Raw genomic sequence first — 26070 nt, forward strand, 5'->3', positions numbered from 1 at the left:
TTGCCTTTCCAAATCCATGTAAATCCTGTTCTTCAGGATTCCTTCCAACAACTTGCCCATGTCAATGCCAGGCTCACTGGTCTATAGTTCCCTGGCTTGTCCTTACCACCTTTCTTAAATAGTGGCACCACGTTTGCCAAACTCCAGTCTTCCGGCACCTTGATGATATAAATAGTGCAGCAATAGACCCAGTAATCATTTCTCTCACTTCCCACAAAGTTCTAGGGTACACCTGATCAGGTCCTGGGGATTTATCCACCTTTATGCATTTCAAGACATCCAGCACTTCCTCCTCTGTAATATGGACATTTTGCAAGGTGTCACCATCTATTTTGCTACTTTCTGTACCTTCCATATCGTTTTCCACAGTAAATACTGATGCAAACTACCCATTTAGTATTTCCCCCATTTTCTGCTGCTTCACACAAAGGCCGTCTTGCTGATCTTTGAGGGGCCCTATTCTCTCCCTAGTTATCCTTTTGTCCTTAATGTATTTGTAAAAACCTTTTGGATTCTCCTTAACTCTATTTGCCAAAGCTATTTCATGTCCCCTTTTTGCCCTCCTGATTTCCCTCTTAAGCATACCCCTACTGCCTTTATACCCTTCTAAGGATTCACTTGATCTATCCTGTCTATACTTTATATATGCTTCCTTCTTTTCCTTAACCAAACCCCCAATTTCTTTAGTCATCCAGCATTCCCCATACCTACCAGCCTTTCCTTTCACCCTAACAGGAATATACTTTCTCTGGATTCTCGTTATCTCATTTCTGAAGGCTTCCCATTTTCCAGCCATCCTGTGAACATCTGCCCCCCAATCAGCTTTTGAAAGTTCTTGCCATCTTGGCCTTTCTCCAGTTTTGAACTTCAACTTTTAGATCTGGTCTATCCTTTTCCATCACTATTATAAATCTAATAGAATTAATGTCGCTGGCTCCCAAAGTGCTCCCCCACTGACACCTCAGTCACCTGCCCTGCCTTATTTCCCAAGAGTACGTCAAGCTTTGCACCTTCTCTAGTAGGTACATCCACATACTGAATCAGAAAATGTTCTTCTGCACACTAAACAAATTCCTCTCCATCTAAACCCTTAGCAGTCCAGTCTATGTTCGGAAAGTTAAAATCCCTACCATAACCACTGTATTATTCTTACAGATCGCTGAGATCTCCTTACAAATTTGTTTCTCACTTTCCCTCTGACTATTAGGGGTCTAAAATACAATCCCAATAAGGTAATCATCCCTTTCTTATTTCTCAGTTGCACCTAAATAACTTCCCTGGATTTATTTCCAGGAATATCCTCCCTCAGCACAGCTGTAATGTTATCCTTTATCAAAAATGACACTCCCCCTCTTATTAGTCCTACCTTGTCTGCCTGACTGTTTGACTCGCTTCTGTTCTCAACTGTACCAGTCTCGGATTGATCTCTTTCCTCACTATCTACCTGGCTCCCACCTCCCCACCTTACTAGTTTAAATCCTCCCGAGCAGCTCCAGCAAATCTCCCTGCCAGTATATTAGTCCCCTTCCAATTTAGGTGCAAACTGTCCTTCTTGTACAGGTCACTTCTACACCAAAAGAGGTTCCAATGGTTGAAAAATTTAATCCTTCTCCCATACATCAGTTCCTCAGCCATGCATTCATCTGTTCTATCCTCCTATTCCTGCCCTGACTAGTTCGTAGCACTGGGAGTAATCCAGATATTACGACTCTTGAGGACCTCCTTTTTAATTCCTGCCTAACTTTCTGTAATCTCCCTTCAGAATCTCAACCTTTTCCCTTCCTATGTTGTTAGTTCCAATGTGGACAACGACCTCTTGCTGGCCCTTCTCCCCTTGAAAACATTCTGTACCCTCTCTGAGACATGCTTGATCCTGGCACCAGGGAAACAACACACCATTCTGATTTTTCACTGCTGGCCACAGAAATGTCTGTCTGTACCACAGACTAGAGAATCCCCTAACACAATTGATCTCTTGGAACCCAACGTACCCCTCATTGCATTAAAGCCAGTCTCAATACCAGAAACCTGGCTTTTCATGCTACGTTCCCCTGAGAATCCATCACCCCCTACATTTTCCAAAACAGCATACTCGTTTGAAATGAATATAGCCACAAAAGACTCCTGCACTAGCTGCCTACCTCTCTTACCTTTCCTGGAGTTAACCCATCTATGTGACTGTATCTGCGACTCCCCCCCCCCCTTTCTATATCTGCCATCCATCACATACTGTTGCTTTTGCAAATTCCTCATTGCTTCTAACTGTCTCTCCAACCGATCCATTCGATCTGATAAGATTCACAACCAACAGCATTTATTGTAGATATAATCCACAGTAACCCTTAAACTCTCTTTAAACTCCCACGTCTGACAAGAAGCGCATATCACTCTACTAAAGGCCATTTTTGCTCTTTCACAATCTACATACCCAGAAAATAACACTGTCTTATTCCTCTACAAAACACTGCCCCAGGTTAAATTAACAGTTATGGCTTATATTTTAAGTTTAATCAAGACACATATCTCGAAAAACATATAATCAAAAAAGAACCCACTCTACTCACTACTGCAGACTTTCTGTAGGTCCCACTTAAAAACAAAACACTTATCTGCTTCTGTGCTGTGAACCTCGCCCAAACAGTTCCTGCAAGATCAGTTGTGAATTTCACTGTTTGTTAATTTTTCCACATGCACTCCGAAGTCCAGCGATATATGAATTCAAACAGCAAAGGCAGTAACTGGGCAGATTCACTGCTGTGTCAGTTTCTTTCTCTCTCTCTCTCCAGCACTGACTTCACCATGTGCTTCCTTTGTCTGCTCTTCTCCCTTTTAAAACTGCTGTTGCTTTGACTTTTTTTTTCTAAAATTCCAAAACAATGCAACAGCATATAAAACAGTAATTGCTGCTCCTGGAATTCAAGGAAATCACCTCCAACACCTAAAATACCTCAATAAAGGAGCAGCTGTTACAGCCAGAAATATTTCCTGTCCTCCATCTTGGATTACCTAGAATCCTTACTCATATCCCATGAATGAATTAAACATAAAATTTCACCCTCAATCCTGTCAGTGTCCTGAGTTGCCTCATCCTGATAGCTGACACCTCTACTTCACTGACTTTTCCAGGTCCATCTTCTCAATAAAGCCAGCTGCAAAGTCTGTGTCTAATGTTCATAGATCATGGTCATGACCACAAGACTGTGCATATTCGATATAATGAAAGGAATCGGAACCTTCTCAAAAGTGCCTCAGTTGTCTGTGCACCTACCGATTGCCAGAGCTCTGCGTCTCGGCGTTTATACTGAATTTCGTACCGGCGAGGAGTCCACCCTGCACTGGGCTCTGAATTCACCACGTCTTCCCACCATAATTGAATATCCATGAATAATCCCGACTGGCTGATGTTCAAGAGCGCCCAGCTCAATGAAATTGGAGCATCTGGTTTCACTGACAGAACAAAAGAGATTAAACAATGATCAGGGATTTTGACAAGGATCAGCAAATCTAAGAATAATCAGGGATTTTAGCAGTAGCCAATAACTCCAACTACAGTCAGAGATTCTAACAGTAATGAACGATTCTGACAACAGTGATTCCAACAATGACCAATCAATCAGACAATAATCAGTGAACCCAACAATAATTAGCAATTCTGACAATAATTAAGGCTTCCAACAACAACCAATGATTCTAATCAAAGTCTGGGATTCCAACAAAAATCAGCATTGCAGAGTTAATCAGTGAATCTGACAACAATCAGAGATCTGATAATAATCAGTTATTCCCCAAAAATGATTGTGATTTTAAAAATAATCAGTGATGCCAAAAATAATCAGCAATTCTGCTAATAATCAGCAAATCTACCAATGATCAACAATTCCACCAATAATCAAGGATTCAGACAGTAGTCAAAATGGAATCTAACATTAATCAGTGATTCGGATTCTAATCAAAATTCCAATCTTAATCTATGTATTCAACAACAATCAGGAACTCTGACAATAATCAGCAATTCCAACAATACTTCGTGATGTCAACAATAATCAGGGATTCTGACAACAATCAGTAATTCTCTGAATAATCATTAGTTCCAACTGTAATCAGGGATTCCAAAAATAATCAGTAAATCCAAAAATAATTAGCAATTCTGTCAATAATTAGCAATTCTTACATTAGTTAGTAATTCCAACAATAATTATTGAATCCAACATTAATTTGGGATTCCAACAATTATCAGAAATTGTTGCAATAGTCAGTGACTCCAACAACAATCAGTGATTCCAACAATAATCAGTTCTCATGTTAATCAGTGAATCCAACAACAATCAGAGATATGACATTAGTGATTTTGACAATAAACAGTAATTGTCAACAACACAGTGAGAGGGGAAAGGGCACAGGGTATAATGAGGGGGGGTGGGAGAAGTGGGGGATGCAATTAGGGTAAGTGGAGGGAAGTGATAAAGTGAGGGGATACAGTGAGGGAGATGCAGTGAGGTAGAAATGGTGGTGTGAAGAGTGAGTGAGGAGTGAAGGGGAATGATAAGTGAATGAGAGGTGTGGGGGAAAGGAGCAGAGTGGGGATAGTGATAGAGAAGTGACAGACGAGTTAACGGGTACATCAGAGGAGGGAGTGATGCAGAATACAGGCAGGGGTGTATTTGGTGATACCATCAGCTGCGAGCACTGATGGGCTCCTGACAGTTTAATTTGAGTTTGAGTTGTCATACTTGAATAAGAGTCACCTCAGAGTCTGAATCTGAAACACAAACTACTCAGCCTTGCCATCTACTTGCCAAGAAGCGATCATAATATATTATAGACAGCTTTGTACTTACCAATATCATTGAATGTAAAACACCGCTGTTCGTGTGTGATATTGTCAGATTTCAGATGCACACAGTACTCCATCTCTGAAGTGTACGATTGATTGAAATAGCAACTGGTTTCTCTGTTGACGTATGTTGGGCATTCTCTCCAGTCACGGCTTTCTCTGGACAGAAATAACAGTCATTCAATAATTCCAACATAAGTTGGTGCACAATTATTCCTTGCTTTAACTACAGTATAGGGACTAGATACAGAAGTAGGGACTACGGTCAGTGATAAAAAAGTAAAGTCAACATACTAACAAGTGTCACACACTCACAAGTTGGGTAGTCAACTTGTGATCCTAGGTTGTTGACAGAAGCATTGGTCACAATCATGTTCTTTTTTGTCATGATGGGGAGAAAGCAGGAACATTTGGATAATCAGCCATAATCATATTAGAGCCCTTGCCTACTGTGAGCTGCCAGTCAATTAGAGGGTGAGTGGGAGTCATGGAAGAGGGATGCAGGAGGTTTGGCAGCAAGGGTGGCTCTCAGCGAGTGATATCAGGAAACAAGTGCCTTTGATCAACAATCTATCCTCCGAACTGACAAGATGGTTGCACAGTTGAACGTGCAAACCACATGACCAAATACAAACCACATGGCCTTCCTGATGAAGGGCTTATGCCCAAAAACATTGATTCTCCTGCTGTTTGGATGCTGCCTCACCTGCTATGCTTTTCCAGCACCAGACCCTCTAGTCTGCTGTCCAGTATCTGCAGTCCTCACTTTCTCCTGGACAAATGCAGCTAGGTTAATACCAGTGGTGGTGGAAGGAGGACCTAAAGCAGTGATTATTAAGGAGCAAAGAAAGAAGGTCAATCCTCCCAGGCTTCTCACCTGGAATTCCTTTCTGGTAGAAGTGGGGTTTGGGTGCATTGCCATCCTGTCAAAGCCCTTCTTGTCTCCAAGCTCAGCCACCAGAAAGAGAGGATTCTGTTTACTGATAGAGTGACTAAATGTTTTCCATGAGATTACTCTTCAAAGATACAGAGTCATGGAGATGTACAGCAACAGAAATATACTAGCCTCCACTATTTCCTCTGGCAGCTCATTCCATATATGCATGACCCTGTGTGAGAAAAAGTTGCCCCTGAGGTCCCTTTTATATCTTTCCTCTCTGACCCTAAATCCATGTCGTCTAGTTCTGGACTTCCCCACCCCAGGGAAAAGACCTTGTCTACTTACCCTATCCATGCCCTTCATGATTTTATAAATCTCTTTAAGGTTACCTCTCAGCCTTCGACGCTGCAGGAAAAACAGCCCCAGTCCATTCAGTCTCTCCATATAGTTCAAATCCTCCAACTCTGGCAACATTCTTGTAAATCTTTTCTGAACCCTTTCAAGTTTCCGATATAGGAAGGAGATTATAATTGCATGCAATATTCCAAAAGTCCCAACCAATGTCCTGTACAACCGCAACATGACCTCCTAACTCCTATACTCAGTGCTCTGACCAATAAAGGAAAGCATACCAAACGCCTTCTTCACTATCCTATCTACCTTGTGACTCCACTTTCAAGGATCTACGAACCTGCACTCCAAGGTCTCTTTGTTCAGTAACATTCCCCAGGACCTTACCATTAAGTGTATAAGTCCTGCCCTAATTTGCTTTTCCAAAATGCAGTACCTCGCATTTATCTAAATTAAACTCCATCTGACATTCCTCAGCCCATTGGCCCATCAGATCAAGCTATCTTGAGAACAATGACTGTGTGTTAGTGTTAAGGTTTTTTTGACTTCCTTTCATCCTCATAGTTAACTATTTCTGGGTAGAGTGCATGCTTGCCCAGCCTTTGTCCTAGCAGCTATTCAGAACAGTAGCAAATGGAATTTAATCCAGAAAAGAGTGTGAGATGTTGTATTTTGGGAGTACTAACAAAGTAAGGGAGTATACGTTGAATGGTAGGATATGGAGTACAGAGGATCAGAGGGACCTTGGTGTGTATGTCCATAGACCCTTGAAAGCAGTGGTGATGTGGTTAAGGAGGAATTATGGATACTTGCTTTATTACTCAAGGTACTGAATACAAGAGCAAAGAGGCTATGCTGTAACTATATATAGCATTAGTTTGTCCACAACTGAAGTACTGAGTGCAATTCTGATTGCTATACTACACAAAGGATGTGATCACACTGGAGAAGGTGCAGAGGAGATTCACCAGGATGGTGCTTGAGCTGAAGCATTTCACCTAAAAAGAGACTAGCTGGGATGGGCAGAGCAGCCTTAAAGCAGAGAAGGTCAAGGGGTAATCTGGTCGAGGTTTACAGAGTTACGATAGCATAGATAGGGTATAAAACCCTTAGTAGAGTGGTTAATAACCAGGGGTCATAGATTTGAGCTAAGAAGCGGGACGGTTAAAGGAGATTTAAAGAAATAATTTTTGCATTAAGTGGGTAACAAGTATCTGAAAATTACTGCATGAAAGAATGATAGAGACAGAAACATTCAAAGCATTTGAAAAATACTTAGATCAACACTTGAAACGGCAAGTGCTGGAAAGTAGGATTCGAGTTGACAAGGACTTGATGACTGGTGGAACCTCCTTCCATGTGAGAAAGCTCTATGATACTTCACCTCATCTGCAACCAGAGAATAGGTACCAGCAGGTTCTGTGACTTAAAGACTTTAATCTGTGTTTCATTGCACAGCTGGCAGCTATCATTGGGCAGAAAGGGAATCTATGGAATCCCCATCATAGCACACTTAAGGAATTTCCTGGGAAATTCAGTTTCCCTTTGGGCAATTCCTCCGCGCCTGGAACCCTCTAGAATTCTCCATTTCAAGTAGAGTAACAAGTAGATAGGATAGTGAAGAACATGTTTGGTATTCTTTCCTTTTTTGTTCACAGCTTTGAGTAAAGGAGTTGGGAGGTCATGTTGTGGCTGTACAGGACATTGTTTAGACCAGTTTTGGAATATTGTGTGCAATTCTGGTCTCCCTCCTGTCGGAAGTATGTTGTGAAACTTGAAAGGATTCAGAAAAGATTTACAAGGATGTTGCAGGGTTGGAGGATTTGAACTATAGCGAGAGGCTGAATAGGCTGGGACTGTGTACCCTGGAGCACCGGAGGCTGAGGGGTGACCTTATACATGTTTATAAAAACATGAGGGGCATGGATAGGGTAAATAGACAAAGTCTTTTCCCTGGGGCGGGAGAATCCACAACCAGAGGGCATAGGTTTAGGGTGAGAGGGGAAAGATATAAAAGGGGCCTATGGGGCAATTTTTTCACACAGGATGGTGTTGCCAGAGGAAGTGGTGGAAGCCGGTACAATTACATTTAAAGGGCATCTGGATGGGCATATGAATAAGAAGGGTTTAGAGGATTTGGGCCAAGTACTGGCAAATGGGACTAGATTAGGTTAGGATATCTGGTTGGCTTGGACAGGTTGGACCGAAGGGTCTGTTTCCATGCTGTATATCTCTATGACTCTAAATCAGGGATTCAGACAATTAGAACATCAAACATTACAGCGCAGTACAGGCCCTTCGACCCTCGATATTGCACCGATCTTTGGAACCAATATGAAGCCTATCTATCCTACAATATCCCATTTTCATCCATAGATTTATTCAATGACCATTTAAATGGTCTTAAAGTTGTCAAGACTACTACTGTTGCAGGTAGGGCGTTCCACACCACTACTACTTTCTGAGTAAAGAAACTACCTCTGACATCCGTCCTATATCTATCACTCCTCAATTTAAAGCTATGTCCCCTTGTGGTAGCCATCACCGTCTGAGGAAAAAGGCTCTCACTCTCCACCCTATCTAACCCTCTGATTATCGTCTATGTCTCAATTAAGTCACCTCTCAACCTTCTTCTTTCTAACGAAAACAACCTCAATTCCCTCAGCCTTTCCTCATAAGATCTGCCCTCCATACAAGGCAACATCCTAGTAAATAGTCTTAACCCTTTCCAAAGCTTCCATATCTTTCCTATAATGCGGTGATCAGAACTGTACGCAATACTCCAAGTACAGCCCCACCAGAGTTTTGCACAGCTGCAACATGATCTCATGGCATGAAATTAAGTGAAATAGTTATTCAGAAATAGTTAAGATGATTGTCCATTGTCTACCTCCTGAGTAACTATTAAACTGACCATGTTCTAACCTTGCACATCCCCAAGTATGCCTTCCCAGACTCATTACATCATTCAGACATTGAGCTGGCACCACCCCAAGACTTGGATCTCCCTTGGGCACATGACTCTCATCCCACTCTGCGCCCAACCTTACCTGTTGCTCAGGGACCCGGCCCCCAACCCTGTCACCTACACCAGATCCAACAGCCAAACCTTAGGTTCCCCTGTCAAACCCAATTCTCCCACCCACTCCGACCAACTTGCACTTACCTGGGCCCCTGGTAACCTTGGTATCCTAATCAAACCTATTTGGCATCTTATGCACCTGCCATCCTACCCAGTCTGTGATTCTGGACCTTTAAATGATAAAATCTGGAAAGGGGAGAGATTATTTGCCTTCCTCTGGCAGTTCTATGCTATGAAAGAACTACCAGAATGGAGGTATGGTCCATTTTTCTAAGTGAGAACTGATCAGAATCTCCACTCTAAGTGTTTGTAAACAATGGTTGTTAAGGTTGAGATCATGTCCTTTATTATGCTACTTTCTGGAATAGACCAGTACAGAAAGAGGCCAATTGCTCTGATGAGTCCCGGCCAGCTCTTTTGAAATGAATTGGATGAATCTCATTCCCCTTATTGCAGTAATTTTCTCCCCTTCGGGTATTTGCCTGATTTCTGTTTGAAGGTTCTGATTGAATGTGGTTGAACTACTTTGTCAGGCACTGAATTCCAAATCCTAAACACACATCTCTGAAAAACCAAAGGTTTCCTTGTGTAGCCTCTGGTTCTTTTGTCAATGCTTTCAAATTGTTGCTTCTAATTTTTTTTTCAGGCAGTGGAAATGATTTTACATTTTTAATCTATCTAATCACGCCATTCTGATTAAGTCTGTCTCAAATCTCCTCTTAGCCCTCTCTGCTTGAAGGAGAGGAACTCCATCTTCACCAGTTTTGTTCACATAACCGCAATCCCTCAGCCCAAGAACTGTTTGAGTATCTCTCTTCCATGTCTCTCCAGGGCTCTCACATCTTTCCAAAGGTGTGTTGCCTGAAGTAGATTAGATTAGATTATTTACAGTGTGGAAACAGGCCCTTCGGCCCAACAAGTCCACACCGCCCCGCCGAAGCGCAACCCACCCATACCCCTACATGTACCCCTTACCTAACACTACGGGCAATTTAGCATGGTCAATTCACCTGACCTGCACATCTTTGGACTGTGGGAGGAAACCGGAGCACCCGGGGGAAACTCACGCAGACACGGGGAGAAGATGATTACAAGATGATTAGGGGGTTAGATAGGGTTGACAGTGTGAACCTTTTCCCGCGTATGGAGTCGGGTATTGCAAGGGGGCATAGCTTTAAATTAAGGGGGGCTAGATATAGGACTGAAGTTAGGGGTAGGTTCTTCACCCAGCGAGTCGTAAGTTCATGGAATGCCCTGCCAGTAGCAGTGGTGGACCCTCCCTCTTTATGGGCATTTAAGCGGGCATTAGATAGGTATATGGAGGATAGTGGGTTAGTATAGGTTAGGTGGGCTTGGATCGGCGCAACATCAAGGGCCAAAGGGCCTGTACTGCGCTGTATTCTCCTATGTGCTATGTCCTATGTTCTATGTTTAGCGGTAACAGTAGTGTCGAAAAGTGTTGGTGCTGGAAAAGCACCGCAGGTCAAGCAGCATCTGAGGAGCAGGAGAGTCGACATTTCGAGCAGAAGCTCTTCATCAGGAATTCCTGCTGAAGGGCTTACACCCGGATCGTCGATTTTCCTGCTCCTCAGATGCTGCCTGACCGGCTGTGCTTTTCCGGCACCAACACTCTTTGACTCTGATCTCCAGCATCTGCAGTCCTCACTTTCTCCTTCTCCAAAGTAGTGCCTGGTTTCATCCTCCCACGAGTGCAGTCAGCGATACAGCTTAAAGTAACAACTAAAATGGAACCCCTTCCAGGAACCCAGAACTCCTTCAGCATCCTGCGAGTTTCAGTCGAGATTTCAAGCTGAAGTCATTTGAATCTTCGATGGTAAGTAGATTCCCAAAGCAGGGTGCCCAGATTTGGACTCAGCAGGAAGCCACCTAGTGCTTTAAAGCCAACCTGGTTCTCAAAGTTAAAAATCACACAACACCAGGTTATAGTCCAACAGGTTTAATTGGAAGCACACTAGCTTTCGGAGCGACGCTCCTTCATCAGGTGATTGTGGAGGGCTCGATCGTAACAATTCCAAACACCTTCTTCACTATCCTATCTACCTGCGACTCCACTTTCAAGGAGGTATGAACCTGCACTCCAAGGTCTCTTTGTTCAGCAACACTCCCTGGGACCTTACCATTAAGTGTATAAGTCCTGCTAAGATTTGCTTTCCCAAAATGCAGCACCTCGCATTTATCTGAATTAAACTCCATCTGCCACTTCTCAGCCCATTGGCCCATCTGGTCCAGATCCTGTTGTAATCTGAGATAACCCTCTTCACTGTCCACTACACCTCCAATTTTGGTGTCATCTGCAAACTTACTAACTGTACCTCTTATGCTCGCATCCAAATCATTTATGTAAATGACAAAAAGTAAAGGGCCTAGCACCAGTCATATGGATGTCTGTTGTGTTGTGAATATAAGAACTCCCCACTTCATGACCCTGAACAATTCATTCAACATGACTGCCAAAAGTGAAGGATTTGTACTTTGAAGCTAATTGAATTGTTGGATATTTTTAGAATTGAACATTGTCATTAGTGTACTCGGTAGTCTCAACCATGTACAACATAAGACACAGCATTACTACAAACACAGATAATAGAGATGGAGAAATGCAGCAATTGATCAGTGTTAAACCTTACCCTTTTGTATAAAAGAATTTTAGTTGATGATGTTCTGTCAAGTTCTGGTAGTTTCCCACACTCCAGCTACATGTGAACGTCTCCTGATCAGCTGAGTGACATTCTGTGATTTTTGGCCCTTTGAGAGGAAATAAGAGATAGATTCACAATGTCACTGAGGTACAAAATCATGATTAATAATATTCGTAATTTCCACAACAGTGACTGCTGTAAAATAAGACTGGATTCTAGCAGAGTTTCAGGAACATTCACCGTTCCTTTCCAACAAATGTACACATTTGCTGAAGGGTTAGCAAATGCCCACGATAACCTGGTGAGACTGCCATAACTTCCCTCATCCCAACAATATAGAACATCAGCAATATTTCTCTCATCCTAAATTCTTCTCCTCGCCTATCTCTGCACCAGTTAAGGTCCATTGCATTCCTCATTTCAATGTGTGTCTGCAGCAGCAAAGTTGATACCTTCAACTTATCCACTGAGCCGCTTTGGGTCTTCATCCCTTCAGAAAAAGTTTTCAGCACATTGGAATAAGTTTATAGTCCCAGACCTGCACAGAACTGGGAAGTCAAGAAATACTTTGCCATACACCTGGTGCACAGGTCAAATCAGATGCAGTATAGGAGGATAATAACTAACTCATTACAGAGTGTACAATAAGACCATAAGAAATAGGAACAGAAATGAGCTGTTAGGCCCTTCAATAGGATCACAGCTATCCGACATCCCTCGTGTCCATTTTCCTCCATTTTCCCCATAACCCTTGATTTTCCGATTGATCAAGAATCTATCTCAGCCTTAAATCTACACAAGGACTCTCAATTTCCTACTGATTACTAGGGGGTCCATGATACAATCCCAATAAGGTGATTATCCCTTTCTTATTTCTCATTTCGACCCAAATAACTTCCCTGGATGTATTTCCAGGAATATCCTCCCTCAGTACAGCTGTAATGCTATCCCTAATCAAAAATGCCACTCCCCCTCCTCTCTTGCCTCCCTTTCTGTTCTCCTGTAGCATTTGTATTATGGAACATTAAGCTGCCTGTCCTGCCCATCCCTGAGCCACGTTTCTGTAATTGCTATGATATCCCAGTCCCATGTTCCTAACCATGCCCTGAGTTCATCTGCCTTCCCTGTTAGACCTCTTGCATTGAAATAAAAGTAGTTTAATTTATGAGTCCTACCATGTTCTCTGCTTTGTCCCTGCCTGCCCTGACTGTTTGACTTGCTTCTGTTCTCAACTGTCTCAGATTGATCTCTTTCCTCACTATCTCCCTGGGATCTCTCCCCCCCCCCCCACTCTGCCAAATCTTACTAGTTTAAATCCTCCCAAGCAGCTTCAGCAAATCTCTCTGCCAGTATATTCGTCCTCTTCCAATTCAGGTGCAATCTGTCTCTCTTGTACAGGTCACTTCTACCCCAGAAGAGATTCCAATGATCCAAATATGTGAATCCTTCTCCCATACACCAGCTCCTCAGCCATGTATTCATCTCCTCTATCCTCCTATTCCTACCCTCACCAGCTTGTAGCACTGGGAATAATCCAGATATTACTACTCTCGAGGACCTTTTTAAATTCCTGCCTAACTCTCTACATTCTCCCTTCAGAATCTCATCCTTTTTCCTTCCTATGTCATTGGTTCCAATGTGTACAATGACCTCCTGCTGGGCCCTCTCCCCCTTGAGAACATTCTGCACCCTCTCTGAGACATCTTTGATCCTGGCACCATTCTGATTTTTTGCTGCCTGCCACAGAAACATCTGTCTGTGCCTTGGACAAGAGAGTCCCCTAACACAATTGATCTCTTGGAACCTGATGTACCCTTCATTGCATTAGAGCCAGTCTCAATACCTGAAACTTGGCTATTCATGCTACATTCCCCTGAGAATCAATCACTCCTGATATTTCCCAAAACTGCACACTTGTTTGAAAGACTCCTGCACTACCTGCTTATCTCTCTTACCTGTCCTGGAGTTAACCCATCTATGTAACTGTATCTGCAATTTTTCTCCCTTTCTATAACTGCCATCCATCACATTCCCTTGCTCTTGTAAATTCTTCATTGCCTTTAACTGTTGCTCCAACCATTCCATTCAATCTGATAGGATTTGCAACCAAGGCATTTATTGCAGATATAATCCTCAGTCATATGTAAACTCTCCTGGAACCCCCACATCCAACAAGAATAGCATAGCATTCTACTAAGAGCCAATATTGCTTCTTCCAATCTACAGACCCAGAAAATAGCAGTCATATTCCTCAACAGAATACTGCTCCAGGCTAACTTAATACTTATGGCGTTTATTTTAAAGTTTAATCAAGAGACATATCTCAAATAAAATGTATAAGGAAGAAAGAACACACTTTACTCACTATTGTAGATTTACAGCAAGGCTAAACTTAAAACTATTCATTTATCTGTTTCTGTGCTGTGACCTCTCCCTAACAGCTTCCTCTAAGATCAGTTGTGAATTTCACTATTTGTTAATTTTCCTAGATACATTCCGATGTCCAGCAATACATGAATTTAACACAAAAGGCAGTAACTGCACAGGTTCACTGCTGTGTCAGTTAGCAGTGTGGGTTTCTTTCTCTCACTCTCTCTCTCACTCTCTCCTGCACTGACCTGACCATGTGCTGCCTTTGTCTGTTATTCTCCCTTTTAAAGGTGCTGTTGTTTTGACTTTTTTTTTCTCCAATGTTCCAAAACAATGCAAGAGCATATCAAATAGTAATTGCTGCTCCGGGAATTCGAGGAAATCACCTCCAACACTGAAAATACCTCAAAAAAGAGCAGCCTGTTACAGCCAGAAATTTTTCCCATCCTCAGTTATCTGTAGGATTAATAGGGTGGTTACGGTAGGGGATTTTAACTTTCCAAACAAAGACTGGGACTTCTATAATGTTAAGGATTTAGATGGAGAGGAACTTGCTAAGTGTGTACAAGAAATGTTTATGATTCAGTATGTGGATGTACCTACTAGAGAAGATACAAAACTTGACCTACTCTTGGGAAGGCAGAGCAGGTGACTGAGGTGTCAGTGGGGGAGCACTTTGGGGCCAGCAACCATAATTCTATTAGTTGTAAAATAGTGATGGAAAAGGATAGACTGTATCTAAAAGTTGAAGTTCGAAAATGGAGGAAGGCTAATTTTGATAGTATAAGGCAAGAACTTTCAAAAGCTAATTGGGGGCAGATGTTCGGAGGTAAAGGGACGGCTAGAAAATGAGAAGCCTTCAGAAATTAGATAACGAGAATCCAGAGAAAGTATATTCCTGTTAGGGTGAAAGGACAGGCTGATAGGTATAGGGAATGCTGGATGACAAAAGAAATTGAGAGTTTGATTAAGAAAAAGAAGGAAGCATATGTCAGGTATAGACAGGATAGATCGAGTGAATGCTTAGAAGAGCATAAAGGCAGTAGGAGTATACTTAAGGAAATCAGGAAGGCAAAAAGGGGAGATGAGATAGATTTGGCAAATAGGGTTAAGGAGAATCCAGAGGGTTTTTACAAATACATTAAGGACAAAAGGGTAACTAGGGAGAGAATAGGGCCCCTCAAAGATTAGTGAGGTGGCCTTTGTGTGGAGCCGAGTACTTTGCATCAGTGTTTACTGTGGAGAGAGACATGGAAGATAAAGAATGTAGGGAAAAAGATGGTGATATCTTGTAAAGTGTCCATAATATAGAGGAGGATGTCCTGGATGTCTTGAAATGGAAAAGTGGATAAATCCACAGAACCTGATCAGGTGTACCGCAGAACTCTGTGGGAAGCTAGAGAAGTGATTGCTGGGCCTCTTGCTGAGATATTTGTATCATCGATAGTCATGGGTGAGGTGCTGGAAGACTGGAGTTTGGCTAACGTGGTGGTAAAGACAAGCCAGGGAACTATAGATCGGTGAGCCTGATGTCAGTAGTGGGCAAGTTGTTGGAGAGAATCCTGAGCGACAGGATGTACATGTATTTGGAAAGGCAAGGACTGATTAGGGTTAGTCAACATGGTTTGTGCGTGGGAAATCACGTCTCACAAACATGATTGAGTTTTTGAAGAAGTAACAAAGAGGATTGATGAGGACAGAGTAGTAGACGTGATCTATATGGACTTCAGTAAGGCGTTCGACAAGGTTCCCCATGGGAGACTAGTTTGCAAGGTTAGATCTTATGCAATACAGGGAGAACTAGCCATTTGGATACAGAACTGGCTCAAAGGTAGAAGTCAGAGGGTGGCGGTGGAGGGTTGTTTTCAGACTAGAAGGCTGTGACCAGATGACACCAAAATTGGAGGCGTAGTGGACAGCAAAGAAGGTTACCTCAGATTACAATGGGATCTTGATCAGATAGGCCAATGGGCTGAGGAGTGGCAGACGGTGTTTAATTTAGATAAGTGTGAGGTGCTGCATTTTAGTAAATCTTAGCAGGCATTATACACTTAATGGTAAGGTCCTAGGGAGTGCTGCTGAACAAAGAGACCTTGGAGTGCAGGTTCATAGCTCCTTGGAAGTGGAGTAGGTAGAGTAGTAAAGAAGGCATTTGGTATGCTTTCCTTTATTGGTCAGAGTACTGAGTACAGGAGTTGGGACGTCACGTTACGGCTGTACAGGACATTGGTTAGGCCACTTTTAGAATGTTACGTGGAATTCTGATCTCCTCCCTATGGAAGAATGTTGTGAAACTTGAAAGGGTTCAGAAAAGATTTACAAGGATGTTGCCAGGGTTGGAGGATTTGAGCTATAGGGAGAGGCTGAACAGGCTGGGGCTGTTTTCCCTGGAGCATCTGAGGCTGAGGGGTGACCTTATAGAGGTTTATCAAATCATGACGGGCATGGATAGAATAAATAGACAAAGTCTTTTCCGTGAGATGGGGGAGTCCAGAACTGGAGGATACAGGTTTAGGGTGAGAGGGGAAAGATATGAGAGACCAAAAGGGCAACTTTTTCATGCAGAGGGTGGTATGTGTATGGAATGAACTGCCAGAGGAAGTGGTGGAGACTAGTACAACTATAGCATTTAAAAGACATCTGGATGGGTATATTAAAAGGAAGGGTTTAGAGGGATATGGGCTGGGTGCTGGCACATTGGACTAGATTAGGATGTGATATTAGATTAGATTACTTACAGTGTGGAAACAGGCCCTTCGGCCCAACAAGTCCACACTGACCCGCACCCACCCCCCCTACATTTACCCCTGCACCTAACACTATGGGCAATTTAGCATGGTCAATTCACCTAACCTGCAAAACCTGAAGGAAACCAGAGTAAGCCCACGCAGACACGGGGAGAATGCGCAAACTCCACATTCGCCTGAGGCGGGAATTGAACCCGGGTCTCTGACACTGTGAGGCAGTAGTGCTAACCACTGTGCTACCGTGCCGTGCTGGTCGGCATGGATGGGTGGGAGTGAAGCGTCTGTTTCTGTGCAGTACATCCCTATGACCCTGCCCCCACAGCTCTCTGTGGTAAGGCCTTGCATGCACATTTGCTTGAATATCTGTTTCAATCCCTGTAGCTCAAGATCCAGAGATAAATTGATTTATTTTGCATTTGGTGATCTATAATTGTCTTTCTTTTAAGGGTCCATCGGTGCTTATAAAATGAAAGTTATGCATATGTTTAATAGATATGGTGGCTTTATGTGTGGGAAATCATGTCTCACACACTTGATTTGAGTTTTTGAAGAAGTAACAAAGAGGATTGATGAGGGCAGAGCAGTAGATGTGATCTATATGGACTTCAGTAAGGCGTTCGACAAGGTTCCCCATGTGAGACTGGTGAGCAAGGTTAGATTGCAGAGTGGTAGATGTGATCTATATGGACTTCAGTAAGGTGTTCGACAAGGTTCCCCATGGGAGACTGGTGAGCAAGGTTAGATCGCATGGAATACAGGGAGAACGAGCCATTTGGATACAGAACTGGCTCAAAGGTAGAAGACAGAGGGTGATGGTAAGGGTTGTTTTTCAGACTGGAGTCCTGTGACCAGTGGAGTGCCACAAGGATAGGTGCTGGGTCCTCTACTTTTCATCATTTATATAAATGATTTGGATGTGAGCATAAGAGGTACAGTTAGTAAGTTTGCAGATGACACCAAAATTGGAGGTGTCGTGGACAGTGAAGAAGGTTACCTCAGATTACAATGGGATCTTGACCAGATGGGCCAATGGGCTAGAAGTGGCAGATGGAGTTTGATTCAGATAAATGCGAGGTGCTGCATTTTGGGAAAGCAAGTCTCAGCAGGACTTATACAGTTAATAGTAAGGAACTCGGGAGTGTTGCTGAAGAAAGAGACCTTGGAGACCAGGTTCGTAGATCCTTGAAAGTGGAGTCGCAGGTACATAGGATAGTGAAGAAGGCGTTTGGTATGCTTTCCTTTACTGTTCAGAGTATTGAGTATAGGAATTGGGAGGTCATGTTGCGGCTGTACAAGACATTGGTTTAGGCCACTGTTGGAATATTGCATGAAATTCTGGTCTCCTTCCTATCGGAAAGATGTTGTGAAACTTGAAAGGGTTCAGAAAAGATTTCCAAGGATGTTGCCAGGGTTGGAGGATTTGAGCTATAGGGAGAGGCTGAACAGGCTAGGGCTGTTTTCCCTGGAGCGGAGGCTAAGGGGTGACCTTATAGAGGTTTACAAAATTATGAGGGGCATGGATAGGATAAATAGACAAAGTATTTTCCCTAGGGTGGGGGAGTCCAGAACTAGACTGCATATGTTTAGGGTGAGAGGGGAAAGATATAAAAGAGACCTAAGAGGCAACTTTTTCACGCAGAGGGTGGTATGTGTATGGAATGAGCTGCCAGAGGAAGTGGTGGATGCTGGTACATTTGCAACATTTAAGAGACATTTGGATGGGTATACGAATAGGAAGGGTTTGGAGGGATATGGGCCGGGTGCTGGCAGGTGGGACTAGATTGGGTTGGGATATCTGGTCGGCATGGACAGGTTGGACCGAAGGGTCTGTTTCCATGCTGTACATCTCTATGACTCTATGACTCTCAATCCTCTGAAAGAAGAAATTCCTCCTCATCTCAGACCTAAATTGGTGCCCCTTTATTCAGAGACTATGTTGTCTGGTCCTAGATTCTATCCTGAGGGGAAATGTCTTCTCAGCATTTACTCTGTCAAGCCCTTTAAGAATCCCATTTGTTTTAATGAGATCAGCTCTCATTCTTCTAAATTCTTGGAAGTAGAGTCCCAATCTGTTTAACATTTGCTCATAAAACAATCCCTCAATACCGGGGATCATTGTAGTGAACCTGCTCTGAAGTGCCTCCAATGAAGGAATACCTTTCCTTAAATAAGGGACGAAAACTGCTCACAGTACTCCAGATGTGGTCTCACCAGCACCTTGTACAGAAGCAGTAAGACTTCCCTGCTCTTATATTCGAAACCCCTCAAATAAGGGCCAACATTCCATCAGCCTTCCTAATTACCTGCTGCTCCCTGTGTGCTAGCTTTCTGTGTTTCATGCACAACTACCTCCAAGTCCAAGGGAGAACTAACGAACAATCTCACGTTTTCCCACATTTACTCCATTTGCCCCTTATTTAGTGTATCAGTATCTCACTGTAAACTGTTTATCTCCCTCTCACAACTTGGTGTGCTGTAACGATCAGTGCTGGGTCCACTGCTTTTTGTGATTTATATAAGTGATTTCAGTGTGAATATGGGAGATATCGTTAGTAGGTTTGCAGATGACACCAAAATTGATGGTTTAGTCGACAGATAAGAGGTTTATCTCAGAGTACAATGGGAACTTGATCAGATGGGCCAATGGCCAAGGAATGGAAAATGGAATTTAATTTAGATTAACGTGAGGTGTTGCTTTTTGGTAAGGCAAATCAGGGCAGGATTTATACAGTTAATGGTAGGGCCCCAGAGAATGTTCCCAAACAAGACCACCTTGGGGCACAGGTGCAAAGTTCCTTGAAAGTGGAGTCATACGTAGACAGAGTGGTGAAGGGGGCATTTGGCATACATGGCTTCATTGTTCAGAACACTGAGTATCGGAGTTGGGGTGTAATGTTGCAGCTGTAAAGGACACTTTTAGAATGCTACGTTCAGTTCTGGTCTCCCTGCTATAGGAAATATATTAAAATTGAAAGGGTTCAGAAAATATTGCCAGGGTTGGAGGGTTTGAGCTATAGGGAGAGGCTGAATAGACTAAGGCTATTTTCCCTGGACCATCTGAGGCTGAGGGGTGATCTTATAGAAGTTTATAAAATCATGAGAGGCAAGGATAGGGTGAATAGTGAAGGTCTTTTCCCAGGGTAGGGGAGTCCAAAACTAGAGGGCATAGGTTTCAGGTGAGAGTGGAAAAATTTAAAAGGGACCTGAGGGGCAACTCTTTCATGCAGGAGGTGCTGTGTATATGGAACAAACCGCCAGAGGAAGGGGTGAGGCAGATACAAATACATAATTTAAAAGGAGTCTGGATTGTTAAATGAATGGGAAGGATATAGAGGAACATGGGCCAAATGCTCGCAAATGGGACTTGATCAGTTTAGAATATCTGTTTAGCATGGAAGAGTTTGACCAAAGGGTATGTTTCCATGCAGTATAAGTGGATTGGAGTACAGAATCATCACAGTGCAGAACAAGGCCATTTGATCCACCATGGCTGAGCTCTGATTCTCCAAATAGGCATCTCAGTTCGCACCATTCTCCTGCATTTTTCCTTGAACCCTGCGCATTCTTCCAGTTCAAATAAGTCAAATTTTCTTTTACATGCTGTTTGAACCTGACTCCACCACACAAGAGATGTGAATCTTGGGAGATCATGATGAACATCGAAATGGCAGTGGCCTTAAACAGGTTGCATCCACTACAAAAAACTTAGGAAATTTCCAAAGGATAATCAGAAATCAAGAGGTGTTATAATGAAATAAACTTAAACTAATCCCCAGGGAAGGGGTGACAATCAGACCATAAGATATAGGAGTATAATTAGACTATTTGGCCCATCGAATTTGCTTCATTATTTGATTGGGGCTGATATGTTTCTCAAACCCATTCTCCTGCCTTTCCCTGTAACCCTTGATTCTGTGATTGATCAAGAGCTGATCTATCTGTGTCTTAAATACAATAAATGACTTGGCCTCCACAGCCCACTGCGACAATGATTTTTACACATTGACTACACTCTGGCTGAAGAAATTTCTCCTCACTTTAGTTTGAAAGTATTGTCCCTTCAGTCTAGGTCTGTGTACTTTGGTCCTAGTCTCCCTTGTGAGTGGAAACATCTCCACATCCACTTTATCTTGGGCTCAGTATTCAGGAAGTTTCAATTACAGAGGAGGTGGTGCTGGATCACTTGAAACACATAAAGTTGTATAAATCCCTAGGATCTGATCAGGTGTACCCTAGAATTCTGTGGGAAGCTAGGGAAGTGATTGCTGGGCCTCTTGCTGAGATATTTGTATCATCAAAAGTCACAGGTGAGGTGCCGGAAGATTGGAAGGTGGCTAACATGGTACCACTATTCAAGAAAGGTGGTAAGGAAAAGCCAGGCAATGATAGACCAGTGAGCCTGACGTCAGTGGTGGGCACGTTGTTGGAGGGAATCCTGAGGGATAGAATTTATATGTATTTGGAAAGGCAAGAACTGATTCGGGATAGTCAACATGGATTTGTGCGTGGGAAATCATGTCTAACAAACCTTATTGCATTTTTTGAAGAAGTAACAAAGAGGATTGATGAGGGTGGAGCAGTGGATGTGGTCAATATGGACTTCATTAAAGCATTCGACAAGGTTCCCCATGGGAGACTGGTTAGCAAGGTTAGATCTCATGGAATACATGGAGAACTGCATTTTGTAAAGGCAAATCAGGGTAGGACTTATAGACTTAATGGTAAGGTCCTGGGGAGCATTGCTGAACAAAGATACCTTGGACTGCAGGTTCATCATTCCTTGAAAGTGGAGTCTCAGGTAGATAGGATAGTGAAGTAGTTGTTTAGAACATTGTGAAACTTGAAAAGGTTCAGAAAAAATTTACAAGGATGTTGCCAGAGTTGGAGGATTTCAGCCATAGGGAGAGGTTGAATATGCTGTTTCCCTTGGACCATTGAAGGCTGAGGGGTGACCTTATAGAGGTTTATAAAATCATGAGGGTCATGGATAGGGTAAATAGTCAAGGTCTTTTCCCGAGGTTGGGGGAGCCCAGAATTAGAGCTATAGGTTTAGGGTGAGAGGGGAAAGATATAAAAGGGACCTAAGGGCCAACTTTTTCACACAAAGGGTGGTGAACATATGAATGAGCTGCCACAGGAAGTGGTGGGGGCTGTTCCAATTACAATATTTAAAAGGCATCTGGATGGGTACTTGAATAGAAAGGGTTTAGAGAGATATGGGCCAAGTGTTCACAAATAGGACTAGATTAATTTTGGATAGCTGGTTGGCATGGATGAGTTGGACCAAAGGATCTGTTTCTGTGCTGTACATCTCTATGACTTCAAGGCCCATTATTCTAAACTCAGTCAAGTATAGATCCAACGTGCTCAACCACTCCCCATATGACAAGCCCTTCATCCCCAGGATTATTCTTGTAAACCTTCTGTGGAGCTCTTCCAAGGCCAGCAAATCCTTCCTTAGATACGGGGCCAAAAACTGCTCACAATATTTCAAATGTGGTCTGACCAGAGCCTTATACTGCCTCTGCTCTTCTGTTCTAGCCCTGTTGAAATGAATGGTAATATTGCAATTGCCTTCCTAACTGCCAGCTGAACCTGCATATTAAGCTTAAGAAAATCCTGAACTAGGACTTCTAAGTCCCTTTTGCTTCAGATTTCCAAAACCTTTCCACATTTATAAATAATCTGTCCCTCTATTTTTCCTAACAAGGTATATCACCTATGCCATTCCATTTGCCATTTCTTTGCCCACTCTCCTAGCCTGTCTAAGTCTTTCTGCAGCCTCCCTACTTCCTCAGCACTACCTACCCCTCAACCAATCTTTGTGTTATCTGCATATGTAACACCAATGTGCTCAGTTCTTTCATCCAGATCATTAGTGTATAATACGAATAGTTGTGGTCCCAATACTGATCTCTGTGGTATTCCATAGTCACTGGCTACCATCCTGAAATAAAACTCTTTATCCCCACCCTCTACCTTCTGCCAGTCAGCCAAACCTCTACCCATGCCAGTACCTTGCCCAAGCACCATGGGCTCTTATTTTATTTAGCAGCTTTCTGGTGTGGAAATTTGTCAAAACCTTCCTGAAATCCAAGTGGATAAAACTTTTGTCTCACTTGCTTGTTATCTCCATAAAGAGTTCTAACCAATCTGTCAGACATGACCTTCCCTTGACGAAGCCATGCTGACAAAGCTCTATTTTACCATGCACTTCCAAGTACTCTGCAGATTCATGCTTAATAATAGACTGTAAAATCTTACCAACAACCAAAGTTCAAGCTAACCAGCTTATAGTTTCCTGTCTTCTGCCTCTCTCCCTGCTTAAACAGGTGTTTACAGTAGTCATTTTCCCTCTAGGATCCTGCCTGACTCCAGTGATTTCTGAAAGATCATTACCAATGCTTCCTTAGCTATCTCCTTCTCAACTCTGGGGTGTCATCCATTTGGTCTGGGTGATTATCTACCTTTAGACCTTTCAGCTTGCCCAGCACCTTCTCTTTAGTGACGGCCAAAACACGTACCTCTGCCCATGACTGACTTGAAGATCTGGTGTGATGGTGTCTTCCGCTATGAAAACTGATGCAAAGTACCTATTCAGTTGCTCCACTATTTCTTTGTTCCCCATTACTGCTTTAGTCTCATTTTCCAGCAATCCAATATCCATTCTGCCCTTCTCATACCTTTTATGTGTCTAAAAAAAACTCTTGCAATTTTCTTTAATATTACTAGCGAGCTTACTCTCATATTTCATCTTCACCCCTCTATTGCTCTTTTTAGTTATCCTCTCCATATTTTTAAAGATTTCCCAATCCTTTGTCTTCTGACTAATCTTCACCACATTGAATGTTTTTTGCTTTGCTTTTATGCTATCCTGACTTCCCTGGTCAGCTATGGTTGTGTTGTCCTCCCCTTAGTATGTTTTTCCTTCCTTGGGATGAATTCCCACTGTGCCCCCTAAATTACCTCCAGAAACTCCTGCCATTGCTGCTCTGCTGTCTTCCTGCTAGGCTCCCTTTCTGCTTATCTCCGGCCAGCTCCTCCCTTATGTCTTTATAGTTTAGTAAGTTGTAATACCGTTACATCTGATTCCAGCTTCTCTCCCTCAAATTGCAGGGTGAATTTATCATATTCTGGTCACTGATCCCAAGGGATCCTTAAGCCCCTTTTCAAGTCTGCTTCATTACACATCACCAAATCCAGAACTGCAAGTTCCCTAGTACCACAAACTGCTCCAAAAAAATCCATTTTATAGATATTTCACAAATTTCTTTTCTTGGGATCAGCTATCAACTCAATTTTCCCAGTCCACCTACATATTGAAGTGCCCCATGATGATCATAATAGTGCCTTTCTTACATGTCTTTTCTATCTCCCGAATTATTTTCTTCCCCACATCCTGACTACTGCAAGGAGACCTGGACACCATTCCCATCAGGAACTTCCTTTCCCTTTGCGGTTCCTCAACTCTCCCCACACAGATTCTAGGCCTTTCAATTGTGTATCACTCTGAGCTACTGATTTCATTTCATTTCTTACTAACAGGGCAATGCTGTCCCCTCTGCCCAGCTGCCTGTCCTTTCAATAGGATGTTTATCCTTATTTAGTTCCCAGCAGCCACATCTCTGTGACACCCATAACACCGTACTCCCTCCATTTTATTCTGCACTACAAATTCATTCCCCTTGAATCATACACTGCGTACATTTAAGTACAACACCCTCAGTCCTGTGTTGACTGCCCCTGTTTTCATAACTGTCCCCTTGTCTGTTGTCCCTGAAGTTAGATTCCTGACATTTCCATACTCTCTGTCCTGTTACTTATTCTAGAAACTTTAATAACTTCTGCTGAGTCCCCCCCAACTTTAACTTATTCTGCAATTTTCTATGCAATTGAACTCCCCTCCCCACACCCCTTGTCAGTGAGACTGAATCTATCCATTCAGCTCTGCCTCAGATTCCTCACATTTCCTATCCACCAAACTCAACTTTCCCAGACATACTGCCCAACCCAAGCTCCCACCTTTTCAAATTTCTCCTTCCTCTCAGGTCTTCTCCAAGCTTATCTCGAAATCCACCTCTTGATCCTACAACCACTTTCCCATCAAATAGCTGACATCTCTACCATAACAATTGACACTGTGAAACTCTCTGTCTACTCAGGTGCTATTTATTTCACATCCATCCATCACCACCACCTCATAAACACCATCCTTTACACTTTTGTCCTTCCAAACTACCGGAAGTAGTTGTCCATCTTCAACCTCGACTTGCTCTCCAAAATTTTCATGAAGGAATTACATTTAGTTCCTCCGGCTAAAGGGATCATAAAGTCATAGAGTCGTACAGCATGGAAACAGATCCTTTGGTCCAACTCGTCAATGCTAACAACGTTTCCCAAATTAAACTAGCCTATCAAAGGGTATTATGGGGAAAACAGGAAAAGGGGACTGAGTTGGATGATCAGCCATGGTCATCTTAAATGGCCTACTCCTGCTCCTACTTTATTTGTTTCCCAAATCTCCCAAGTCCTCTACGAATCTTATATATTTCACTAACGCCACCTCTCATTTTTGTAAACTCCAATAAGTGGCACAGCGCCAGAGACCCGGGTTCAATCCCTGCCTCAGGCAACTGTCTGTGTCGAGTTTGCACATTCTCCCTGTGTCTGCATGGGTTTCCTCCGGGTGCTTCAGTTTCCTCCCACAGTCCAAAAATGTGCAGGTTAGGTGAATTGGCCATAGTAAATTGCCCGCAGTGTTAGGTGAAGGAGTAAATGTAGGGGAATGGATCTGGGTGGACTTGTTGGGCTGAAGGACCTGTTTCCACACTGTAAGTAATCTAATAAAATTCTTGAGTACAGGCTCAATCTGGGCAGCATGGTTAGCACTGCTGCCTCACAGCGTTAAAGACCCGGGTTCAATTCCCGCCTCAGGCAACTGTCTGTGTGGAGTTTGCATATTCTCACCGTGTCTGCGTGGGTTTCCTCCGGGTGCTCCGGTTTCCTCCCACAGTCCAAAAATGTGCAGGTTATGTGAATTGGCCACGCTAAATTGCCTGTCGTGTTAGGTGAAGGGGTAAATGTAGGGGAATGGGTCTGGGTAGGTTGCTCTTCAGAGGGTCGGTGTGGAATTGTTGGGCCAAAGG

The 26070-nt window shown here is 43.0% G+C and overlaps 1 protein-coding gene across 4 annotated transcripts in view; it reads right to left on the reverse strand.

Annotated features, from left to right (window-relative positions):
* Positions 1-26070, reverse strand: part of LOC122556529 (growth hormone receptor-like) — a 209908-nt gene that overhangs the window by 65687 nt on the left and 118151 nt on the right. For 3 of the 4 annotated variants that reach the window (XM_043703291.1, XM_043703300.1, XM_043703308.1), the window contains 3 exons: positions 11796-11913; positions 4839-4993; positions 3269-3447 (listed from right to left, as the gene is read on the reverse strand). In XM_043703291.1, the coding sequence (XP_043559226.1) occupies positions 3269-3447; positions 4839-4993; positions 11796-11913 (452 nt within the window). The remainder of the gene's footprint in view (positions 1-3268; positions 3448-4838; positions 4994-11795; positions 11914-26070) is intronic. The other variant, XM_043703317.1, reaches the window with a different exon arrangement.

Source organism: Chiloscyllium plagiosum, chromosome 2 (assembly GCF_004010195.1).
Source record: "Chiloscyllium plagiosum isolate BGI_BamShark_2017 chromosome 2, ASM401019v2, whole genome shotgun sequence".
Lineage (NCBI taxonomy): Eukaryota > Metazoa > Chordata > Chondrichthyes > Orectolobiformes > Hemiscylliidae > Chiloscyllium > Chiloscyllium plagiosum.